Below are 23,537 nucleotides of genomic sequence, written 5' to 3'. Positions count from 1 at the left end.
TTTCCATAAAATCAACAACGAAAAAGGCTTTCTGATAATTGATCTTAATTTCTTAGTTGAAACTTGCTAAAGTGTAAAACAAAAATTTTACTCTAAGTTGTTCTCAAGTCCTTTGATATATGGATGCAGTTGGTTATTCTTATATGTCAAATCAAGGTGAATTCTATGGCAATTGTCCAAATGAAGTCAGTAGATGCCTATGGGCCACTAGAGCAGTCAAGAAGTCAACCATCTACTAAAGGTGCTTTAACTAGCAATATAGAACAGGTCTGTACTCATCATTATTTTATTGGTTTTTACCTGGCCTTGGTTACTGTTTTTCAATAAGTTATTATCTTTGCATTAGTTTTCATTCTGATAATTCTTGTTGAATAATTTCTTGTACAATAATTTTTAAAGTTTTTTTGGGGGGTTCAATACAATCTATGGCACCCAAATACTTGTATATGCCTAGTGTACCATATATGACATTAAATACTAATATTATAAAATATCACACACACAATCACATTTCCTTCTATTCTTCCTCTCTTCCCTATCTTCTTCTTCATCTTTTACAGACTAAATCAAATGAGGAATCTTCTATTTAACTAATGCCGTTTAATTATTTTTGGATTGAAGAATGTATTACTAAGAATTGTTGGCATGTGTCTTGTTATCACTCAAAGTTTGCAATTTTGTCCTGAAATATTCAGTTGGTATAAATTTCATCTCCTTTGATCATTTCTGTTCTGATTATTTTCATTCTTGTAGATCAGAGTTGGTCAAGCCATTTATCCAGCTGGTAGTTTATTTAACCATTCATGCCAGCCAAATGTTCATGCATATTTCATTTCGCGCACCCTTTTTATACGAACAACAGAATTTGTGCCAGCAGGGTATCCCCTGGAGCTATCTTATGGCCCACAGGTATGATATCCTAGACAAGCTGATTAGTATTCTTATGTCTATTTCTGAATCTTCTGTTTTATTAGGATATTATGCCTCTACTGCATAGGTTTGGATTTAAATGGATTGATCTGCTGTATTGGTTGTATGTGTGTTTGTACTGATAAAAGTTGATATTTCTCTGTTTTTGCAGGTTGGCCAGCAGGAATTCAAAGTCCGCCAGCAATTACTGGAAGATCGATACTCATTCAAGTGCCAGTGTGGTGGATGTTCTGAAATGAATTTATCTGATCTTGTTATAAATGCATTTCGGTGTGCAAAACCAAATTGTCTTGGCACAGTTTTAGATAGTTGTATGGCTAAGCATACACAACAAAAAGTTAGTTGGTTACAAGTTATTCCAAATTTTGGCAGCTTTGAGCGCCATTTACCTGTATGCTATATTCTCATTCTCCATTCCAGTTGGTTTGAATTTCTTTCCTGTCAAAGCATATACTAAGAAGAAGCACTATTTTGGGTTTGTTCTTGGATATTTGTCATATGGATTGACAAGCAGGAGAATGTAGACCACCATTAATATCTTTCCTGATATTTCTGATGCAAAATGCAACAGAAATGTATAGTCTGAACAATCCAACTACTGTTTTTTTTTTATTGATCACTCTTAACTTATTTTAGATAGAAGAAAAAATGATTTATATACAACCATTCCATACATCCCATTTTTAGGTTGGCATCTGCCACCTAACCCATACTTTTCTGGTTACATTTCAACCTCCAGCAATCCAAAAATAGTTGTGCCCTATTTACTCTGGTCAATAGGTCCAGAGTAAATAGTCAATAGGTCCAAAAATAGTTGGGTGTGATCATACCAGCACTAATGCACCGGATCCCATCAGAACTCCGATGTTAAGCGTGCTTGGGCAAGAGTAGTACTAGGATGGGTGACCTCCTGGGAAGTCCTTGTGTTGCACCCCAACTTTATTTTTGTTTTATCAAAAAAAAAAAAAAGAACTCTTTCTACACTTTATGGTCTTGGGTTGCCCAAACTGCAGTCATCAAAATATAATTTGATAAGGTGAGGACATGGCAAGCACCATCGCAAAGAGACCACTGATCTAGCTGTGGAAGATGAAGCCACACTCAATTGGAGGTTACAAAGCTTTGTAGAGTTGATAAAGATGAGACATTCATATTGTTCACATCAAATATTTTGGTGCTTCCTTGTGTAGGAACCAGCTATAAAATAGCGGATTGTATCCCATTGTTAGGTAGTGAATTGATGGTAGGGTTCAACTTATATACTTCACTCCTTGTCCTTGGACAAAATTCAAAGGAAAAAGGAAATCAAAAGAAAAAGGTGAATCATTGACAAAAAAGGTTGGTAATGATCACTAATTTATTGGGACAAATTTGGAGATCTCTTTTGTAGGATTTATTAAATAATAGTTTTTAACTCCTGCTTAGGCAGCACAATGCTTGTGTTCATTTTCTAGACCATCAATCCTTATGGCGTCCCCTGCCAAGGGATACTCTAGGTTTTCTATTAGCATGAAGCATTTCAATATTATTTTCTTTGTCACTGAAGCATCTGCATATTTTGAAGATTGACAAACTGAAAAGAGAAGACATCAGTAAAGTGGCCCAGCTCCTGCTTGAACAAACCAATAGAACCTTTCAAGTTGATCCTGGATATTGTTTGAATTGTGGTTCTTATAATGATCTAGAATCCTCACATGCCACAGCCAAGAAAGCTGAGATCTATATCTATAGGTACAATGAAACTGTATTGTTTTGCTGCTTTGTATCCTACCATGGTACTATTCCTTGAACAGATCCCATTTGCAATGGTTAATAGTTGAAACTGTGCACACGATCTTTAATCTTCTCTGAGGATGAAACATACTAAAAATTAGAAATTCAATTCTAACAGGCTGCACAATGCAATAAATTCAATGGAAGTTGCAACTAATACACTCACGGATGCTTTGGAATCACTTTATATACTGAGATCAACATTGCATGCATATAATAAGGACATGGCAGAGGTAGGTCTCCCTCATCTTATAATTAGTCAATCTTGTATTAAGTAGCAGCTGCTAACCCTCTTTTGTTTTCTGGGAGTGAGCTATTTTTAATAGTGCTTTTTATAAGAGTAGAAAATGCTTTGAGAAAAAGAATAGAATCTGGTCTCTCACTGCCTCAGCTGTACTTCATGGGATCAATGGATTTGGATGGCATAGCTATGCTATATAGACAATAACTCTGACTCACAATTACGATTTTTATGTACTACCACATGATATTATATTTTATTACAGGCAGAGGACAATCTTGCAGCGGCATATTGTTCAATAGGAGAATTGCACCCTGCCATGGACCACAGTAAAGCATCAATTAAGGTACATCTTTTGTTTTAAATAGAGTTTATGATATTTTTCCCAGTCGGTGTCTTTTCTTTCTTTTTAATCACTGGTTAGTATGCACCTGGTCATGGTCACAAGACATATTGTGACCATGACCAGGTCATTTCTGCTGTCACCATCATTTCTGCTTCCTACCTGTTTGGATTTGTTTCTACATTGATCCACATCCTTTCTGGCTTCCAGTTATCCTTTTAGACCCTTCAACTTGCAATGGATCAGTTCTTATGTAGTTATCTTTCATGAATAAGAGTACTGAACATAGAAACAAGGTCTCAGGCTTGGCAAGTTCAAAAAAATAGGATTCAAGGACTTGGAAAGATACTTCAATTTTTTTGGTTTTGTTTTTAATAATAATAGTAATAAATATATTATTTTTTCATATAACTATGGAATCATCACCATCCAAGCCTCATCCCAACTATATGGGGTTAGCTAGATCAAACAATTAAGGGAATAATTATTTGAAAAGAAAAAAAATAGTAGAGCCATAAACCAATGCAAACAACATTAAACGATTAAAATAATTTATCATTGATTATAATAAAAGAACTATATTTTACCTTTCTTGGAAAAATGAGTATGCTACATTATCAAATATTACAATTCAAGATTGAAGACTAAGTTTTAGGTTATTTGTTCACATATTAAAGAGTCCCCTCAATTGTCATGCCAGTGTGAGTGTCAATTGGTGTCCAACATGGGTATGTCACACATTTTGAAGTGTTCATGTAATAGAGGCCCTCACTGGTTTAATAGTTGATCTTGGTTTCTTCTAGTTACCCTTTGGGTCCACCCCATCTATTCATTAGCCTAAACCTTCCAATTGTTCATCTCAACATCCTTGTTTTGGTTGTGTTGACCTTCTTGGTCTGCCCATTCACCCTTGCCTTTAAATGAATCAACTACCAAATATATGTTCAAAGCCATATATGAAATTATGGATCAGGTGACGACATGAATTTACAGGACTAGTATTTCATAGAAACTCTATATTGCTGGCAACCTAAGGCATCACAAGATTGCATGATATGCTTATCTAAATCCACTCATCGTTGACTTTAAGTGAATCAATTGTTAAATATAAACACAAATCCGTACAATATAGGATAGCATAAAATTATGAATCAGGAGACAGCATGAATTTATGGATTCAGTATTTCATAGAAATTCCATATTGATGGCAATATAGGTATCACAATTATGCATGATATGCTCATCTAAATCTATATTATACCTCAGGTATATTTGCCATGTCTTATGTGATTATGCATGCATGAAAGCCTTTTTTACAATGTTTTCCATGTTAATGTATTTGATTGATGCATCGGCACATGTTAGAGAATAGAGAATTCCATATTGTTCATGTTTAGGGGTGTTAATTGGACTGAATTTGGTCCAATCCGATCCAATCCAACATGAATCCATTTACAAATGGACCGGACCCAATCCGGTCCGAATCCATACAAACAAAGTCCAAATCGATCCACTTAAAATTCAAATGGACCAGATTTGGTCCAATCCAATCCAAGCCGAATGAAACATCAAATATTAAAAGGCCATGTGTAAATGGTGATATTCTGTAGTCTGTACCTAGAAAGCAATGACAACAAAAATAAAAGACAAAAAAAGAGTGTAAAGCAGAAAATGAGGAAACCTGGAAGACAAAGTGGTTGTAGGAGTGAAGCTGACTGTTACTTTTGAATTTGAAGCATCAGAGTCCTCGTCTTGAGCAGTGCCTATGCTTCTGTAACTGCTAGAAAGTCCAGAACAGACAGAATAGAAAGTCCATTAACTTCACCTAAATTAATGGACTGGCATCGCTTCTGTAAAGAATAGACAGAATAATTGTTCTGTAGCAACTGACGTTCCTTAAAATATGCATGTCAAGAACTTGAAATTACAAAAGAAATTGAATGTCTGATGTCTAAACCCTAGGTCTTCATCCAAGAGTTAGAATTCATTCAACTATAAAAGTAAACTCCAAAATGCAGCTACTAAATACCCCCAAAAAGAAGTTAGTAAGGCTGATTCGAACATAAAACATGAACAAGCTAGTACTGGACAGCTAACCAAGTATATACCTAAATTGATCAGACGGTTTGTGGACCAACTGGGATTGTCCATTTCAGTCCATTAATTATAGTTGACCATAAAATATGTGTCCAATCCAATACAATCTTTGGATGGTCCAACCCATCCAATATTAGATTTGATTCGGATGGAGTCCAAGTTAGTAAGGCTGATTCGAACATAAAACATGAACAAGCTAGTACTGGACAGCTAACCAAGTATATACCTAAATTGATCAGACGGTTTGTGGACCAACTGGGATTGTCCATTTCAGTCTGTTAATTATAGTTGACCATAAAATATGGACCTGTCCAATCCAATACAATCTTTGGATGGTCCAACCCATCCAATATTAGATTTGATTCGGATGGAGTCCAACCCAAATCCGGTCCATTGACACCCCTTTTCATGTTGTTATGGTCTACCTTCATTTCTACGTATCATCATAATCCCAACTATATGGCGTTGACTACATGAATCCTGTTTTGCCATTCCATCCTGTTCAATGCCATATACAAGGCCATCACCCAATGTTGGTCCCAGCTATGTCTACTGTCTTGGGAGGGGTGGACTGGAAATGGTCGAAACCAAACCTTTGGCATTTTTTTGCATGAAGTGATGTACAATGCCATATTCATCAGTAAATTATGGGCACATAAACCATTTCTTACCACTTCCACCTGAGTCCTTTCTGGTCTGCCCCTAGCTCTTCAATTCAACCCCCTTCAACTTGTAACAGATAACTTCTTCTAACAGGTATGTCATTACTTAAATGTAATGGATCATTTCTACAGATCTATTAACTAAATATAACATGAGTGCCACAGATACACCATTGTTGGTCCTGGCTATACAGGGTTTTCTTGGGAGGGGCACATTGGTGAAGGCCAACAAGTGTGAAAATGTGGGTAGAAGTCAGAGAGTACTACATTGTGCTAAAATGATGGGAGTTGAGTCCATATTGTTGATCAAAAAATTGAAGAGTATACACTTCTCTCTTGTAATACGACACATGCATAATGTACTGTAACTGTCCCTGCTGAATTATATAAATTTATAACACTTCTCTCTTGTAATATGACATATAATGATTATCCCAAAGATCAGTATGTTGAAAAACTTCACATGATCGAATTGTCAAAATTTCACTTAATCAACTAAAGATATGCAAGGAGTTATTCTGACTCTGTATCTTGTTGGCTGTATTGATATGTTCATTCTTAAACAGTGATTGTTTGCTCTTCCTTTGGGAAACTTGAGTTCTGTGGTAATCCTTTGGATCAAGTTTTCATTACCTTTAAAAAACTTTCATGTATATAGATCTAAATGAATATTTATGGTTTCATCAATTTTCCAGATCCTTGAGAAGCTTTACAGTACCAACCATATTGTCATTGGAAATGAATTGGTTAAACTTGCATCCATCCAGCTTTCTTTGGGCGACAGTACTGTAATGGACAGTATAAATCAACTTGATGAAATATTTTCACTGTATTATGGATCCCATTCGGCCAGAATATTTCCGTATCTGGAAAGCCTCAAGAGAGAAGCTTCCAAACTTTACTAGCATGAGCACTATGTTGCAGCTCTGTAAGGAAGGGAATTGATTGAGGTATGTGGTTTCTTTTCATCAAGACCAGCAAACTTTTTTTTTCATTGCTTTTTTTGTGTGATGCTACTTTGATCTCTATTCACTTAACTTCTGTACTTGTCTTCATTGTTTGACTATAAAAAATTATGTTCCTATCATGTCAAGGATAGCTATTATGGAAAGACTTCTTCAAACATCATTATCAATAGCAACTAAGCAACTACGGCTTGGACAAAGGCAGGAGATTCAACTTCAACTAATGACCGTCTTGCTAGCTAGCACCCAGGAAAACTCACTGATGTATCAACAAATTCCATTATAGTTTTTGACAGTCATCAGTTGTACCGTCTGTATATCTAGTAATCAAAACTCTTGAAGGAAAACTTGGAGTAGGATTAAGAAATGTATATTAAAGTAATGTAGTTTGTTATTTTATTATTATTTTTTTTTTTTTAAGATATGTATCGTGGTAAACTTTTGAAAGGACTGAAACAATAAGACTTGCAACTATTACTAGGGAATTTTCAACAACTAAGAACAACGTTACTATGGAATTCATAAACTTAGTGACATCTTTCATCATCACCCATGCCTTTGCCGAACTATATGGGGTCAACTACATGAATCTTGTTTTGCCAATCTGCTCTATTTAAAGCCATATCCACTTAAATAATTAGTGCTTAAATCATTTCTTACTATTATCCGTGTCCAATTTGCTATTTACAATGCAGAATTTATGGTTTATTAGGCTGTCATATGTGATGGAATTTATAATTTTTCCTACTTTTGTTTGAAATTTGTAAGCATGGAATGCGAAAATATACACAATGGAGAGCATAGTTATTTATTCCAAAATAGTAGTTATTTACTATCACTCCCTATTCAGTTTACTTTTCCAATATATATATATATATATATAGAGAGAGAGAGAGAGAGAGAGAGAGATTGCCCCTTGTTTTGCTAAAGTGTTAGTCATGCAGTTAGCTGATCTTCACACCCATTGGATTTTTCGCAAGAATCTTTCTGTTAAGCCACATTTCTTGATTTCATTTCTATATGATCGTTTAGTCCCTTCATTTGCCCACTGATTACAGCCATAAGTTTTGCCCTTGTAGGATCTTCTACTTCTATGATCTATCTCACCTGAACTACACTGTAACAATATGACCTTCATTCCTAAAAACTCTTTCCGCCCTTGAAGGTCCTTGATTAATAAGGCTGTTATCGTCAAAGTTAGGCTTCATAAAACATTGAAACCGCTCTCCAAAGGCAAGGTTCAGAGTTCAAAGTTAAAACTATTGATATTAGAAATTGTATTGACATGTTTGTAAGGCTATGTATGGATATGGTGAAAAGACATGAATACATGTTCAAAATGTTAAGAAAACATTCACAAATTCCATAAATATATTAATAGTATTAAATATGAATTTAAAATAATTATGAATAAGGTATAAATACATAAAAAACACATAATTTAATATTGTTGCCGCGTGGGTTGGCCAAGGGCAACAAGGTAAATTCACCCTTCAAGTTTCGAGCGTTAGCCAAGGACCTCGAGGCCTCGGAAGAGGTTGATCGAAGCCGAGGGTGACAAGCCAAAGCGAAGTATTCCTTCCGAGGACTATGGTAGCCAAGGATTGCTAGTCGAGGCGGGGTCCCCGGTGACCTGAGATGCTACAAGATAGGAAGTGTCAGAGACCTCAGGGTGGATACCCGAGGCGGAGGCTCCGACGCTCAAGTTAGGAAGAGGTGTGAAGTAGGGGAGAGTGCAAAAGTGCTCCTAGAGAGAGTCCTCAGATGCACCAAATCTCCCTGAATTAATGCTAGGTAGACAATGTAGGTGTAGGAAGTAAATGAGTGAGTGATGTTGGAGTTACTCTGTTCCAGCCCCTTTTAAGGGGTAGTTACCTCTTATTTATACTTGAGCGTTCTGGTGGTAGGTGAAGATGACTGCCTTGGATGAGAGTCGTACGAGGTCAGACTGCAAGCCCTCGTAGTATGCTAGATAGTTATGTGATTGGCTTCGTACGAAGGCAACAAGTCTCTCGCCTACTGTGGTTGACGTTAGTAGGTGTTAGTGGGCTGGGCCTTCTAGCCCTATGTGGGCTGGGCCAAGCTAACCCACATCACTTGCCCCCCACTCCCAAAACCGAGGTGAGGCCTCGGCTTTTGCCCGTAATGAGGGTGGTAATCGAAGTGAGGCTTCAACTTTGGTCATTGGGAGTAGTGGTCGTCAGCCAAGGGATGCCCTGCAGTGGCGTAGTCTTTGCTATTTGTGCCATCACTCTTTAGTTCAAAAGCGCGAGCGATGTGGATGCCTCAACCTGGCGGGGGTGTCCCGTATCCCGCACGGTGATGAGTTAAGAAGGTCTGCTAGGGTGCCCAGGAAGAATCTGAGGTACATGGAGTGATGCTGGACGTGCTTCTATTTCTGTCTTTTTTGCTTTAGAATGAGTCAATAACTGGTAGGAGAATATCTCGGCCAAATTAGTTAGTTGTTATTGTGTTAGTTTGTTATTTTTCTATGGCATAGGGATCGGCCAAATAGTTTGTTATTGTTAGTTTGTTATTATTGTTAGTTTGTTATTTTGCTATGGCTTAGGGATCAGCCAGCTAGTTAGAATGCTAATCCCTTAATTAGGGGCTATTTTATTGGTAGGTAGTTAAGAATTTCTTGTATTTAAACACCACCCAACCAGCTTGGATGGGCAGTTGAAGTTCAATGAAATTTTGTGGTTTGTTCTCACCTTAAGAAGAGCATTTATACACGTAGCTGCTGACTGGGACCTATCACAGGGTAGGTCACGTTAGCAGAGCTATCGTGCAGGGGATGGCCGTCCCAGGAGTCCTGTGTTTGCTGGGTTGCACGATATATTCAGCGGCCCGTGACAAGCGGGCCTTCCGGTTCGCTCGACGAGTTGCTGCGAGTGGTCTTTGCAGTTCACCCAACGTCGTTTCACCTTCCGAGGGCATGCGCTAGGAGGTGCGGTGAGACTAGTTCGCAGGAACGAGGGGCTCCCACATTCGTTGGATCTGCATCAATCTGAACCGTTGCTTTGAGCGTCGTTTCGTCTTTCGAGGGCCTGCACTAGGGGGCTCCCGCGTCCGTTGGATCTGTGCCGATCTGAACCGTTGCTTTGGGTGTCGTTTTGTCTTCCGAGGGCCTGCACTAGGTGGTGCATCACAGTTGGATGGTGGGAGTGGATTGGTTTCAGCCGTCAGATTTAGAGAAATCCCGGCCATTCATTTTCCTTTAAATAGGGACCCTGCAGTGCTTTTCTTCTCCATTTGAACTTAGACGCCCTTGCTCTCGAGTGAACGTAGCTCCCCAACTCCCAAGTCTCCAGAACTTTTTTACTTCATTCCTTCTTCAGGACATTCTACCCTCTTTTAGTTAATCTTAATCATGTCATTTTTAGACTTTGGTCCCAAGTGCCATGAACTCCCGAACATCTCGGGAGGGAGCTCTCCTGCAACCCCCTCTCCCTTTTCTTCTCTAGGCTCTTTAGCTGTAGTCCCCCATCAACGGGATGTAGCCGTTTTGAGGGAGAGGTTAACCTTGGAGGGTGTCGAGGGCAATCACCGGGGGAATGACTCTCCCCATGAAAGCGCCACCTCGTCGTCGAGAGAAGTCCCCCACCACTCCGAAACGAAGAGGCTGCAATAGTGGCTCATTTACTTGTGATGGGAACATTCCAGGCAAAGACGTTGGTGGAGGAGGAGGTCCCCCTAGTCTTCGCTGGGATTAGCCCAGCCTTCCTCGGTAGGGGAGGTTCTGTAGTTAGTGCGTCCTCTACGTTCTTTTCTTTTTCTCTTTGTTGACGTGCTAATTGCTTTCCTTTGTTGTTTCGCAAAAGTGTTGATGGACGTCAAGGAACGCTTATTGGCAAAGGCCCGGGCGAAGCAAGCCGGGAAGAAGGCTAGTGGACAGATGTTGAAGAGGCCTGGCAACGAAGCTACCCCCCCCCCCCCCCCCGGCCCCAAGGAAGGGGGGAGATTCGCAAAAACCTACCAAGGGGAAGCAAACGGTGGTGGCACCGAAGAGGACGGTGGAGGTGCCAAGGAAGCCCACCACCGAGGGAGAAGTGATGAAGAAGCCCACCACCCGGGAAGAGGCGCTGAAGAGGCCCACGAAGGGGCCCAAGGTGGGAAATAAGAGGCCTGCCACTAACACATCGAGGGAGGCGCCCCGCGGAAGCTTGCCAACACAGATAGGCAGGCCGAGGAGGCAGTGCGGAGGTTTCTGCATAGGGAGCACCCATTCGGGCCTTCGTCAGCTCCTCCATCAATACAAGGCGGCTCCAAGAGGACCGAAGGGGATGGTAAGACTTTCCACCCCTAATGGAAGCTCCAAGAGAGGGACTCCATCCACGACGAGGGGGTCAACCAGGAGCTGGTCAGCGGATCCATCCTGCCGAGGTAAGATGTTCTTCAATATTTCACCGTGTATATGTTTCTTTTTATTTTTTGTTTTCACTGATCAGTTTTGTGGCAGGCCTGTCTTCACTTCACCGGTTTGGGGGACCGAACAAGGTTGGTCATGCGTCATGCCAACAAGGCCGAGAAAGAGAAGAGGGCCACAGAGGAGAAGCTCCAAAAGGTAACCGCCGCCGCCGTCGAGGAGAAGCACTAGAAATTCCACAAGGTGCTTCTGGACGAACAATCGCTTTGGGACCACCTCGAAGTTCTGTTGCAGGAGGTGCAGCAAGGGCTCTCCAAAGAGCAAGTGGACGGGTGTGGCTGGAGAGCATCGCCACAGAGGCGGAGAGACGAGCTGCCGAGGCCGAAAAGAGAGCTACCGAGGTGGAGGCAAAGGCTGCCGAAGCCCTAGTTTCGGCAAAGGAGTCGAAGAAGGTAGTGGCCGAGGTAGCGGAGGTGTTCAAGAAGTCTTCCAACTACCTGGATGCGTTGAAGGAGTTTGCTTCTGTTAAACAATTTTTGTATGCCCTTAGCTTCAATCAGAATGATATACATTATGAGTTTATTGTAAATGAATAAAGTACATATTTGATTCATGTTCATGTGGTGTGTTTTTGTGTAATACCCTTAAACTGGACACTTAATGAGACTCGTGTTAGTTTAAAATGTTCACAGCCAGTGGGTCGGTCTAGGGAGACCTATCCTGATAAGGCTGACACTGATGTGCCACCAAGTCGGTTGGGGTGGCCTGTCTCAGCCGCTAGGGTGAGACCCAAGGCACATGCAGTGTAGGATTAATTGAATCTTTGAACTGGACCAGATTTCCAGTATTGCCCTGGACCTTAGAGATTAATGGGAAAAACTGGAAAGTTACACCCGACCCCTAGACTCGATTATGATACTACACTAGGTGTCGGATTGGGCTGTCTTTGATGTACCAATCAGTGAGATCCTTAGCGGGGGTCAAAACCTGGGTTTGTTGGGACAGTCACAGAATTCATCTGAGTGGGTGATCATAGTGACAGGATCAGCCCCTTTGTCAGAAAAAGGTAATAATCGGGGATGCACTCTCTCTGATGGAAACCAAGACTACCGGCAGCCGATTTCAATCGTTGAGATTTGTTTTGCAAAATATATTTTATGAGATATAAAAGTATATATATATATATATATATATATTATGGTTTCCAAAATGTTTGCAAAAGGTTTTAATTCCCGGGATCCATATAAGAAGAGAGTGCAACACTGTTCCTTGCAGCCGAGGAAGAGGTCCTCTCTTGTTGGGCAGTGTTTGATCATTATGGGCTGAGAGGTTAAGTGTAAGACCATTGAGGGTAATATCTAATGGGCTAATCTTGCATCTGCCCACAGTCCCTGGGTGTTACAAGGTGGCTTGGCCCAAGGACCACTTAGGGTAAGTGTTGGGCCCATAGAGCCCATGTGATGGGTTTCAGGGGTGCACTGCCCATAACAGTGTATTCGGCCAGGCCTTGTAACAAAGGCTGGGTTGAACCCATGTAACTGATGTGTAGATCAATGTTTGGGTCCCACGCCATACAAGGAAGCCCAACTGGGCAGTAGTTAGGAAGGCTAAGTGAGCACATAACCTTAATGGGCCTAAAGCCCATTTCGAACTGGGTTAATTTGATCAATTAAATAACGGGCGAATTTTGGGATTGGATTGGCATATAGGATAGAGTCTTAACCCTATCCACTCAAAGAGTCCAGATCTAAATGTGATTCAGATCTGCAAACCTCCTAATGAGATTAGGAGAAGGTTGATCTAATCTGCAGATAAGATAAGGGTTTACCCTTATCACTTAAAAGGAATTTTGATCCAAATATGATTTGGATCAGTAACTCCTAATGGGATTAGGAGTTGATCCCTTTAACGTTATAAAAGGAGGAGGGGGTGGCTGCCTTTAGAAAAAACACATTCACATCATCTTCAGAGCTGAAATCACAAGAAGAGAGAATTCAGCACACCTGCAAAAATTCTCTCTTGCCGCCTTCTTCCTGTCGCCGCCTCACCTGCCAGTTCGACCTCCAGTTCAGTGGGAGACATCAAGATTCGATCTTGACATCAGTTCCTTGTGAAGGGACTGATAGGGAGCTGTGCTCACGTGCCATCCTGCTATTTTTTGCAAAGGATTAGGTTCTTGGAGAGAACATTGTTGATTCTGCTCCATCCTACACTGTGCCATCTTCAGTGGGAGCAATCTTTGGATCCTTCCTTGGGCGTGAACACCTTCGTTGGGAGATATTATTTCTTCGTATCAGGTGTAATCCTCTCCTATTGCTTTTGTTCAGATTTGGTTCGATTCTTGGTTCAAGATTGATCCTTGAAAAATATGATTTTTCTAAAATAGGGAATGTGATTCCTAGTTGAGGAGAGATAAATTTTTGAAATTCGCCCACCTTATTCTGCAAGATTTGGGCATCCATACGATGGATCTCTCACTCCCTTCAGCTTCATCATCTTACCTCGACGGTATTGAAGATACTAAGAAGGCACTCCTACTGGTGTTGCCAGATTTTGATGTCAAGGGACTACAAGTGATCCCCGACGCTCCTGCCGAGAAAGGGCTATCCATTTGTTGTTGGGCTTGTCTGAGTGTTTCATAAGATGATAGGGGCGTCATAGACCGATGTGGGAGGGGCTTCACCAGAAAATGGGAACTCTCTCACGGTACCTTGGCGTTCATGAATATGATGGGTAAGCACTCACTGGATAGAAAGGTTTACCTGAAAATGGCTCTGAACCTTGTCTAACAGAGGCCAAAGGGAAAGCTCATATGATGAGTGGATATGATCTTTCACAGAAAGGTGATGGGGTTATGCAGCTGAAACAGTTGGTTCCATGCACCCTATGTGATTTCCCACATTTCCAGAGAGAACCCGTAGTCTCCGTCACTGAGATGGGAGGGAAATCTCAGAGATGAATAAATGGGAATGGAACGTAGATTAAAATCCATATCTATGTAATGAACATGAATCAAATTAGGTTGTGGATTGATATTTGCTCTTTTATCCGAAAATGGCAAATGGACAATTTGCAAAGCTTCTTGTCAAGGACATATTGGGAGAGACTATCAGGATTGGGAGGAGAAAAACTCCCTTGCCCGGTGTTACATCATTGCCTCCTTGGACAATCCAATACAGAGGCAGTTCGATCAGATCGAACTTGCCAAGGACATATTGGACAGTCTCAAGACGATGTATGAAGAGCAGAATCGTTCTACTCGACAAAAGGTCTTGAAACAGTTCATGACCGCTCAAATGTCCAAAGGGCAACAAGTTCATGACCATGGTCTTCGGATGATGGGCTACATCAATGAGCTTGAAGCTCTTGGATTCGGATTGGACCTTGCGACCCAGATAGACGCCATCCTTAATTCTTTGCCTCCTTCCTTTAATCCGTTCATCATGAATTATAACATGAACAAGCTGAATGTCAGCTTACAAGAGCTCAGCAATATGTTGCAACGAGCAGAAGAACTGATTAAAATGTTTTCTAATCCGTTGATCCTTGAAAATATGTTTTCTAAAATAGGGAATTCGATTCCCTGCAAAGATGGGAGAAATTTTTTTTGAAATTCGCCCAGTCCATTCCGCACAACTTGGGCGTCCATGTGATGGATATCCCATCCCTTCAATGGTATCAGAGCCATGGTTCAAATCTTGAATCAATTTTCAGATCTGAACCTACACAAATGGGCAAAAGGTGTTCTACCCGATTTGCGCAGATATGGGTTTTGGAAATTTGTTCCCAAAATTAATGGGCGAATAATCTGAAATTAATTTTATATAAATCTGATTATTGTTTAGAATAGTTCTTTATGATTTTCTTGATTTATGGGTTGTTCGTACAAGAAGATATCGAATTCTTGGTTTACGCAGGGAACCTGCAAGATTTGCAGTTTCTTGATTTCTTCATTACATTTGGTCTGTAAATAATTTTTTTTTTATTTTTAGACTCAATGTATTAGGTATTCGATCTGATGTAAGTATAATAGAAATTAGGTTTTCTATTTATTTTATTTTTTTTGGATCGAAGATGGCGGCGCAAGGAAGGAGATTTCGTAGATGGGACATTCGCTACCTGTGATTTGCAGTTTGTGAAACTGCATTCTGTGATCTAACCTCTGTTTTGCATGATGGATTGTACGAACAACCTTGGATTGACTGATTCTTGTTTTCTTTTATCAGTTCTTTAATTTCAAATTATTTTCTTGAATTAAAAATTTAATTAAAAATCAAACCCTAGACCCATTCGAACCAAGATTGGTTCAAATTGTTTGGACCGAATCTGGGATTCGATTAAGGCTGTATATCAGCCCTAATTTTTGTTTAATGGGTCTAAGGATTGATAATTAATTGGATATTTAATTCGGCCCAACCTATAAGGCCCAGTTTTAAATTGTTAAAATTGCCAAAAGCCCACTTCAAAAGAACAAGCTGTATGGGCCGAACTGGGTAACCCTAATTCAGCCCATATACCTAGATGATATTAATTGTTAATATTATGGATTAAAATGGGCTTCAAATGGGCTTTTAGAGATAATTAATTGATTGGATCAATTCCTCCCTGCATGTGATGTAGATGTGTGATGTGCTACGTTCATGGGCCATAAGTGCTTGGCCCATGCAGATTCGATAGTGGCTCTTGCGCACACCATGGCTGAATGCACATCATTGCCATGGTGTCCCTCCTGGTCATTGGATGACCTCCCTCAATGGTGGACCCCACACCTCCTGAAGAGGTTACGTGCGGAACCCTAACCTATTTAGGCCCACCGAAATCTAGCTTTATGAAAGTCTGTGGGAGCCACTTTGGTTTGACCTAAAATAAACTAGGGCGTAATTCTTGTTCCCTCCAGTAAATATGAGTGCACGTGATAGGGAGATTCATGTGATGAACTCTCTAAAGGCCTTCCATCATTAGCATGAGGATGGGTCCTTCAGTAATGAGGAAACGCACCAGAAAATGGGCTATCCACTTGTTGTTGGGCTTGTCCAAGTGTTTCATAAGATGGTAGCGGCGTCATAGACCGATGTGGGAGGGGCTTCACCAGAAAATGAGAACTCTCTCACGATACCTTGGCGTTCACGAATGTGATGGGTGAGCACACACTGGACAGAAAGATTTACCTGAAAACGGCTCTGAACCTTGTCTGATAGAGGCCAAAGGGAAAACTCATATGATGAGTGGATATGATCCTTCACAGAAAGGTGGTGGGGTTTTGCGGCTGAAACAGTTGGCTCCATGCACCCTACGTGGTTTCCCACATTTCCAGAGACAAGTCGTTGTCTCCATCCCTGAGCAGGAGGGAAAACTCAGAGATGAACAAATGGGAATGGAACATAGATTAAAATCCATGTCTATGATTTGAACATGAATCAAGTAAGGTTGTGGACTGATATTTGTTGTTTTATCAGAAAATGGCAAACGGACAATTTTCAAAGCTTCTTGACGACAACAAGCTTAAGGGTCCAAACTATGTCAAATGGTACTGTAACCTAATGCTGGTTTTAACATCTGAAAAATTGGACAAGGTAGTCAAGTATCCTGCCTCGGAACGTTCGGGTGATAGGGCTTCTGAAGCCCGTAGGAGAGAATTCCAAGATTGGGAGGATAAAAACTCTCTAACCCGCTGCTATGTCGTTGCTTCTTTGGACAACTCAATACAGAGGCAGTTCGATCAGATCGAACTCGCTAAGGATATATTGGACAGTCTGAAAACAATGTACGAAGAGCAGAACCATTCTACTCGGCAGAAGGTCTTGAAAATGTTCATGACCGCTCAGATGTCCAAGGGGCAGAAAGTTCACGACCATTGTCTTCGGATGATGGGATACATTAACGAGTTGGAAGCCCTTGGATCCGGGCTAGATCTTGGCACTCAAGTAGATGTCATTCTGAACTCCTTGCCCTCTTCCTTCAATGGGTTCATATTAAACTATAATATGAACAAGCTGAATGTCGGCGTCCAAGAGCTGAGCAATATGTTGCAAAGGGCCGACGACTTACTTAAGAAGGATGGGCCTGTGGTGATGCTTGTTGAAACTAACAAAACGGGCAAGAAAAAGAGGAAGGCAAAGAAGCCTCAGAAGAAGACTACCAAGCCCAAGAAGCAGAAGAAGGACAGGACAGCAGATGCATGTCACTTCTACAAACAAATTGGCCACTGGAAGAGGAACTATCCTCAATACCTGGAATCCAAGAAAGGTAATTTCGAATCTTGTGTCATAGAAACTAACTTATTAGTGGCTTCTACATCCTGGTGTATTGACTCCAGGGCTTCAACTCATGCGTGTAACTCACTGCAGGGGTTCAAGGTAAGCAGAAGGCTGAATGATGGAGAAGTGATGCTCTACTTGGGGACTTCTGCAAGCGTTGCAGCTATGGCAATAGGCAACGTAGAATTAAAATTTAGAGAAGGAAATATTGTACTTAAAGATTGTCTTTTTGTGCAAAATCTAAGAAGAAATTTGATTTCTGTCTCAAAACTGTGTGCGCATGGATATTCTATCTTTTTCAGTAATACGATTACTATTAAAAAAACAATAAATTCATCGCATATGGGGAACTGGAGAACGGTCTCTATGTTCTACATCCTTCTCTAGAAACTAACATAGACGAAACTACGTCGGCCGAAATCCCCAAGAAAAGAGCACGTGATACAGTTAATCCCACGTGCCTGTGGCATTACCGACTTGGCCATATCAGTATTGACCGAATCACAAGACTGATAAAGGATGGTCCTTTGGATTTTCTAACTGTAGAAGATCTTCCCACTTTTGAGCCTTGCCTTCAAGGTAAGATGACAAAGAGACCATTTAACGGTAAGCCTGAAAGATGTACAGGCACGCTTGACATTATACAAGGTGGCTTGGCCCAGGGACCACTTAGAGTAAGTGTTGGGCCCATAGAGCCCATAAGATGGGTTTCAGGGGGTGCACTGTCCATAACAGTGTATTTGGCCAAGCTTGTAACAAAGGCTGGGTTGAACCCATGTGGCTGATGTGTAGATCAATGTTTGGGTCCCACGCCATACAAGCCCAACTGGGCAGTAGTTTGGAAGGCTAAGTGAGTACATAACCTTAAATGGGCCTTAAGCCCATTTCGAACTGGGCTAATTTGATCAGTCAATTAAAATGGGCGAATTCTGATATGGATCAGCTGATAGGATTGGGCCTAGACCCTATCCACTTAGAGAGTCCAAGATCTAAATGAGATTTAGATCTGGAAGCCTCATAATTAGATTAGGAGATAGCTGATCTGATATGCAGATATGATAAGGGTTATCCCTTATCACTTAAAGGGACTTCTAATCCAAATATGATTTGGATTAGCAAATCCTAATGGGATTAGGAGCTTATCCTTTTAAGATTATGAAAGGAGAAAGAGGCGGCAACTGTTAGGGATTGATGTTCAATTCTCTTAAGAGTTGAAATCACAAGAAGAGAGAATTTTGCACCCTACGAATACTCTCTTGCCGCCTCCTTCCTGCCACCGCCATTACCTTCAGTTCGATCTCCAGTTCTTGGGAGAAATCAAGATCTGATCTTGATTCCAATCTTTTGGGAAAAGATTTGTTGGAGCTGTACTCACAAGCCATCCAGTTGATTCTTGCGAAGGGTCAAGTTCTTTTGGAAGAACATTGTTGATTCTACTCCATCCTGCGCTGCGCCATTTTCAGTGGGAGCAGATTTTGGATCCTTCTTTGGGCGTGAACACCTTCATTGGGAGATACTGTTTCTCCGTATCAAGTACATCCTCCCTCCTACTCTTTTTGGTTCAGATCTGGTTTGGTTCATGGTTCAAGATTGATCCTTGAAAATATGTTTTCTAAAATAGGGAATTCGATTCCTTGCAAAGATGGGAGAAATTTTTTTTGAAATTCGCCCAGTCCATTCCGCAAGACTTGGGCGTCCATGTGATGGATATCCCATCCCTTCAGTTGTCATCTATTTTGTTTTTTGTTTTAACACAATACAAAATTTTGTAAAGGCTATACAAGATCAAAATTGAATAGTGAATGAAGCCATTTTTTGTGTACACTGTGTTTTGTGTATGTTGTCTCTTTTCCTCTTTTTTTTCTCTTTTTCTCTTCTCTTTTTCTTTTTTTTTGTGTGAGAGGTCCTTGTCCCTCTGAAAGGTCGAAACCACGACACACAAGGCACACATGATTCAGTTGTAGCATTCGTTTATTTGCACGCTCATCTCGGCTTGTCGGGATATTGGGAGCTGAGGCAGAGTCATACGCTCGAGGTGGGGCTCGCTTGGCTTCCAAGCCCTGTGCTATCCCAGGTGAGGCCGAAGAGACTTGGCACCCTGGCCGAGGTCTAGGGCTGAAGCCGAGGTACTTGGGTGGATGAAGAGCCACGGCGGAGCAGCACCATCGGGGTGCAGCTCCCCTGACTCGTTCTTACCAAGTGTTTTCTCTGAGGAGGCCGAGGGCTCTGTCTCATTATTTTCTTTGCGCTAAGTGCAGATAGCCGAGAGGATCACCACACTCCGAGGTGACAAGGTGACAAGGTGAAGTGAAGAGGAACTTTGCTTCATTCATTCATTACTTTCATCAAAAAATTACATTCATCTGTAGTACAGCTGGAGGTTCTCCGAATTCCACGTCCAAGGGATGGGTCTTTCATCTAAATTTTCTAGCTGAAATGTGTCAGGGCTAAGAGCTTGCTTGATCCGCTAAGGGCCTTCCTAGTTGGGGCCCAACTTCCCTACTCTAGGTTCAGGAACCATGACCTTCCTTAGGACAAAATCTCCCTCTCTATAGTGCTTGTCTTTCACTCTGGAGTCGTAGTAACGGGCCACTCGCTGCTAATAGGCAGTCATCCTAATTTGTGCTTGTTCTCGGGTTTCTTCCAGTAGGTCTAAGTTCGCTCTAAGCTCCTCGTCATTCTCATCCTCGGTATACCCTTGGATCTAAAGCGTTGGTTGGCCAATCTCAACTGGGATCACTACTTCCGTGTCGTAAGTCAGGCCGAAGGGGGTTTCTCCCGCCGTAGTCTGAAGTGGGGTTCGGTATGCCCAGAGGACGTTGTGTAGTTCATCAGCCCACAGGCCTTTAGCTCTATCCAACCTGGCCTTCAGTCCATCCAAGATGGTTCTGTTCGTGACCTCGGCTAGGTCGTTCGTCTGGGGGTACCACACCGAGGTGTATTGTTGCCTAATGTCGAGGGAGGTGCACCATTCTCGAAATTTAGCGTCATAGAGCTGCTTTTTGTTGTCCATGACCAGCATGTGGGGGAGGCCAAAGCGGCCAATGATGTTCTTCTAAAAGAAGTTTTGAATTGCCCATGCAGTGATAGTGGCTAGGGGTTCAGTTTCCACCCATTTAGTGAAGTAATCCACAGCAATGACGAGGTACTTCCTGCCTCCCGTTGCTTGAAGGAAGGGGCCAAGGAGGTCCATCTTCCACTTGGCAAAGGGCCAGGGGGTGCTAAGGGCCGAGAGGGTGGTGGCTGGTTGATGGCAAATGTTGGCATGTCTCTAACACTGATCACATTTCCGCACCAGCTTGGCCGCATCCTTGTGAAGTGTCGACCAGAAGTACCCCTGCCTTAATGTTTTCTGGGCTAGGGTTCGCCGTCGAGGTGATTGTCGCAGATGCCTTCATGAATTTCCTGGAGCACATACTCGCCCTCCCCCCTGCGGAGGCATCGGAGGTAAGGCAAGGTGAAGGACCTCCTATACAACTTCCCTTCTAGCAAAGTGTAGTGCGTTGCCTATCGTCAGAGTTTCCAAGCTTCGTTCCTATCATCGGGTAGCTGCTCCGTTAGTAGGAAGTCGATGATAGGATCCATCCAAGATGGTTCGGCCTCCACGGGTAGGATTTGGATGTCCTCTATGGAGGGTCGGGCTAGTCTTTCCATGCACACAATGCGGCCGAGGGCCGCATCCAAGGTGCTCACCAATTTGGAGAGGGCATCGACTCGGGAGTTATCGGCTCACGGGACTTGCTGCAAAGAGAAGCGTTGGAAGTGGCAGGCTAACTCTTGAAGTTTAGCGAGGTACTTAGCCATGCTTTGTTCTCTGGCCTCGTACTCACCGTTGACTTGATTCACCACCAGCTGCGAGTCACTGAGGACTTTGACGTGCTTGGAGCCGAGGTCTCAGGTGAGCTGCAACCCCGCCAAGAGGGCTTCATACTCATCTTCGTTGTTGGGTGCAGGGAACTCAAGTCTCAGCGCATACTCAATGACAGCATTGTCAGGGGTGAGGAGAATGAGGCCCGCTCCACTCCCTTTGGCGTTGGATGAACCACCAACAAAAAATCTCCAAGCGGGGGGGGGGGGGGGGGGGGGGACCTCCTCGGTTGGTCATGCTTCTTTTGGATAATCTTCGCGAGGTCGGCCAAGGGGCCTGTTGAAAGTGCTTTCTGCAATGAAGTCAGCCAAGGCTTGCACTTTGATCGTGGGCCTCGGCTTGAAATGTATGTCCAACTCTGACAGTTTTATTGCCACTTAATCAGGCATCCCAAAGTCTCTGGCTTGGTGAGGACGGCCCTAAGGGGCAGATTTCTCAGGACTACTATGGAGTGGGCTTGGAAATACAACCTAAGCTTTCTGGCCGAGGTGACAAGGGCATAAGCTGGCTTTTCTACTTCTGGGTAACGGGTCTCAGCATCGCTGAGGACCTTGCTGACGTAGTATAAAGGTCTCTGAACTTTGTCATCTTTCACCAGGACCGAGCTGATAGCCTCGTCTTCGAATGATATGTACAAATATAGGGTTTCCCCTGACACCGGCCGAGCAAGAAGCGGGAGTGAGAAGAGGTACAGCTTAAGCTCGTCGAAGGCACGCTGGCACTCCTTCATCCACTAGAAATCTTTCAACTTCTTGATGGCGCGAAAGAAGGGAAGGCAGCAGTCTGCTAACTTCGACATGAAGCGGTTGAGGGCGCCTATTCTGCCAGTGAGCCTCTGAGTCTCCTTCATTGACCGAGGGGGTGCCATGTCTAGTATGGCCTATACCTTGCTTGGGTTGGCTTCAATGCCCCTTTGAGTGACGACAAAGCCTAAGAATTTCCTAGAGGTAAACCCGACGGTGCACTTGGTCGGATTGAGCTTCATGTTGAATTTACATAGAGTATCAAAGGTTTCGGCCAAGTCCGAGGTGTGCGCTTCGGCCTTCAGCCTCTTTACCACCATGTCGTCCATGTAGGTTTTGACGTTTCTCCCCATCTAATTCTTGAAAATCTTGTTGACAAGGCGCTGGTAAGTGGCCCCTGCATTCTTAATGCTGAACGGCATTACCTTGTAGCAATACGTGTCATGCTCGGTGATGAAAGATGTCTTCTCCTCGTCATCGGGGTGCATCTGGATCTGGTTGTACCCGGAGAAGGCATCCATGAAGCAAAGTAGTTCATACCCTACAATGGTGTCGACAATGTGGTCTATCCTCGGTAAAGGAAAACTATCCTTCGGGCAGGCTCGGTTAAGGTCTATGAAGTCATACAGATCCACCATTTCCCATTAGCTTTCCTTACCAAAATCACATTAGATAGCCAGTTGGGGTAATGTACCTCACGGATGAAGCCGGCGTCGAGTAGCTTATCAACTTCCTCTCCTATAGCCTTCCATCGTTTCGGTGCAAACTTCCTCTTCTTTTGCTGAATTGGCTTAGAGCTCGGGTCCACACTCAGCCTGTGAGTAATGACCGAAGGGTCAATTCCGAGCATGTCAACAGCGGACCAAGCAAAGACGTCGGCGTTAGTTCTAAGGAAACTTACCAATTCAGATAGGCGTTCAGGGGGGAGGTTGGACCCAACCCGAACTGTCCTTTCTAGGGCTGACTCATCTAGGAGAACCGAGATGAGGTCCTTGGCTGGTTGGCCTCGGCTCATTGGTTCTTCTCGGGGGTCGAGGCCTTCTAGTGGTAAGGCCTCCTTATTCTTTCCTTTTAGCGTTGTCGCGTAGCATTGGCAGGTGATCTGTTGGTTCCCATGAACGACTTCGACACCGTGCTCGGTAGGAAACTTAAGGGCTAGGTGATAAGAGGACATGGCTGCCCCTAGTGCATGAAGGGTTGGTCTTCCCATTATCTCATTGTAGGGAGAGGCAACCCTCACCACTAGGAACTCATGCATCCAAGTAACCCGGTGTGGTGCTGTCCCTACC

The 23,537-nt window shown here is 42.5% G+C and overlaps 1 protein-coding gene and 1 non-coding gene across 7 annotated transcripts in view; both read left to right on the top strand.

Annotated features, from left to right (window-relative positions):
• The window catches only part of TPR9 (Tetratricopeptide repeat (TPR)-like superfamily protein), an 88,472-nt gene extending 80,915 nt beyond the window's left edge, over positions 1 to 7,557 (top strand). For 2 of the 6 annotated variants that reach the window (XM_010280598.2, XM_088888632.1), the window contains 8 exons: positions 130 to 267; positions 754 to 909; positions 1,082 to 1,321; positions 2,495 to 2,661; positions 2,822 to 2,936; positions 3,210 to 3,290; positions 6,742 to 6,996; positions 7,146 to 7,557. In XM_010280598.2, coding sequence (XP_010278900.1) covers positions 130 to 267; positions 754 to 909; positions 1,082 to 1,321; positions 2,495 to 2,661; positions 2,822 to 2,936; positions 3,210 to 3,290; positions 6,742 to 6,951 — 1,107 coding nt within the window. In that variant the 3' untranslated portion in view covers positions 6,952 to 6,996; positions 7,146 to 7,557. Of the gene's footprint in view, positions 1 to 129; positions 268 to 753; positions 910 to 1,081; positions 1,322 to 2,494; positions 2,662 to 2,821; positions 2,937 to 3,209; positions 3,291 to 6,741; positions 6,997 to 7,140 lie in introns of all 6 variants that reach the window. The other 4 variants (XM_019200399.2, XM_088888631.1, XM_010280599.2 and 1 more) reach the window with 4 other exon arrangements.
• LOC148791955 (5S ribosomal RNA) lies at positions 1,747 to 1,865 on the top strand. Its single transcript, XR_016076822.1, has one exon. It is a non-coding gene; the product is annotated as a 5S ribosomal RNA (ribosomal RNA).
• Positions 7,558 to 23,537: the final 15,980 nt, after the last annotated feature.

The sequence above is a fragment of the Nelumbo nucifera genome, chromosome 5 (genome assembly GCF_055504915.1).
Source record: "Nelumbo nucifera cultivar China Antique chromosome 5, China Antique-T2T, whole genome shotgun sequence".
In the NCBI taxonomy this organism is placed as follows: Eukaryota; Viridiplantae; Streptophyta; class Magnoliopsida; order Proteales; family Nelumbonaceae; genus Nelumbo; species Nelumbo nucifera.
The sequence above is the reverse complement of the archived record's forward strand: the minus strand, read 5'-3'. Positions and strand labels throughout refer to the sequence as shown.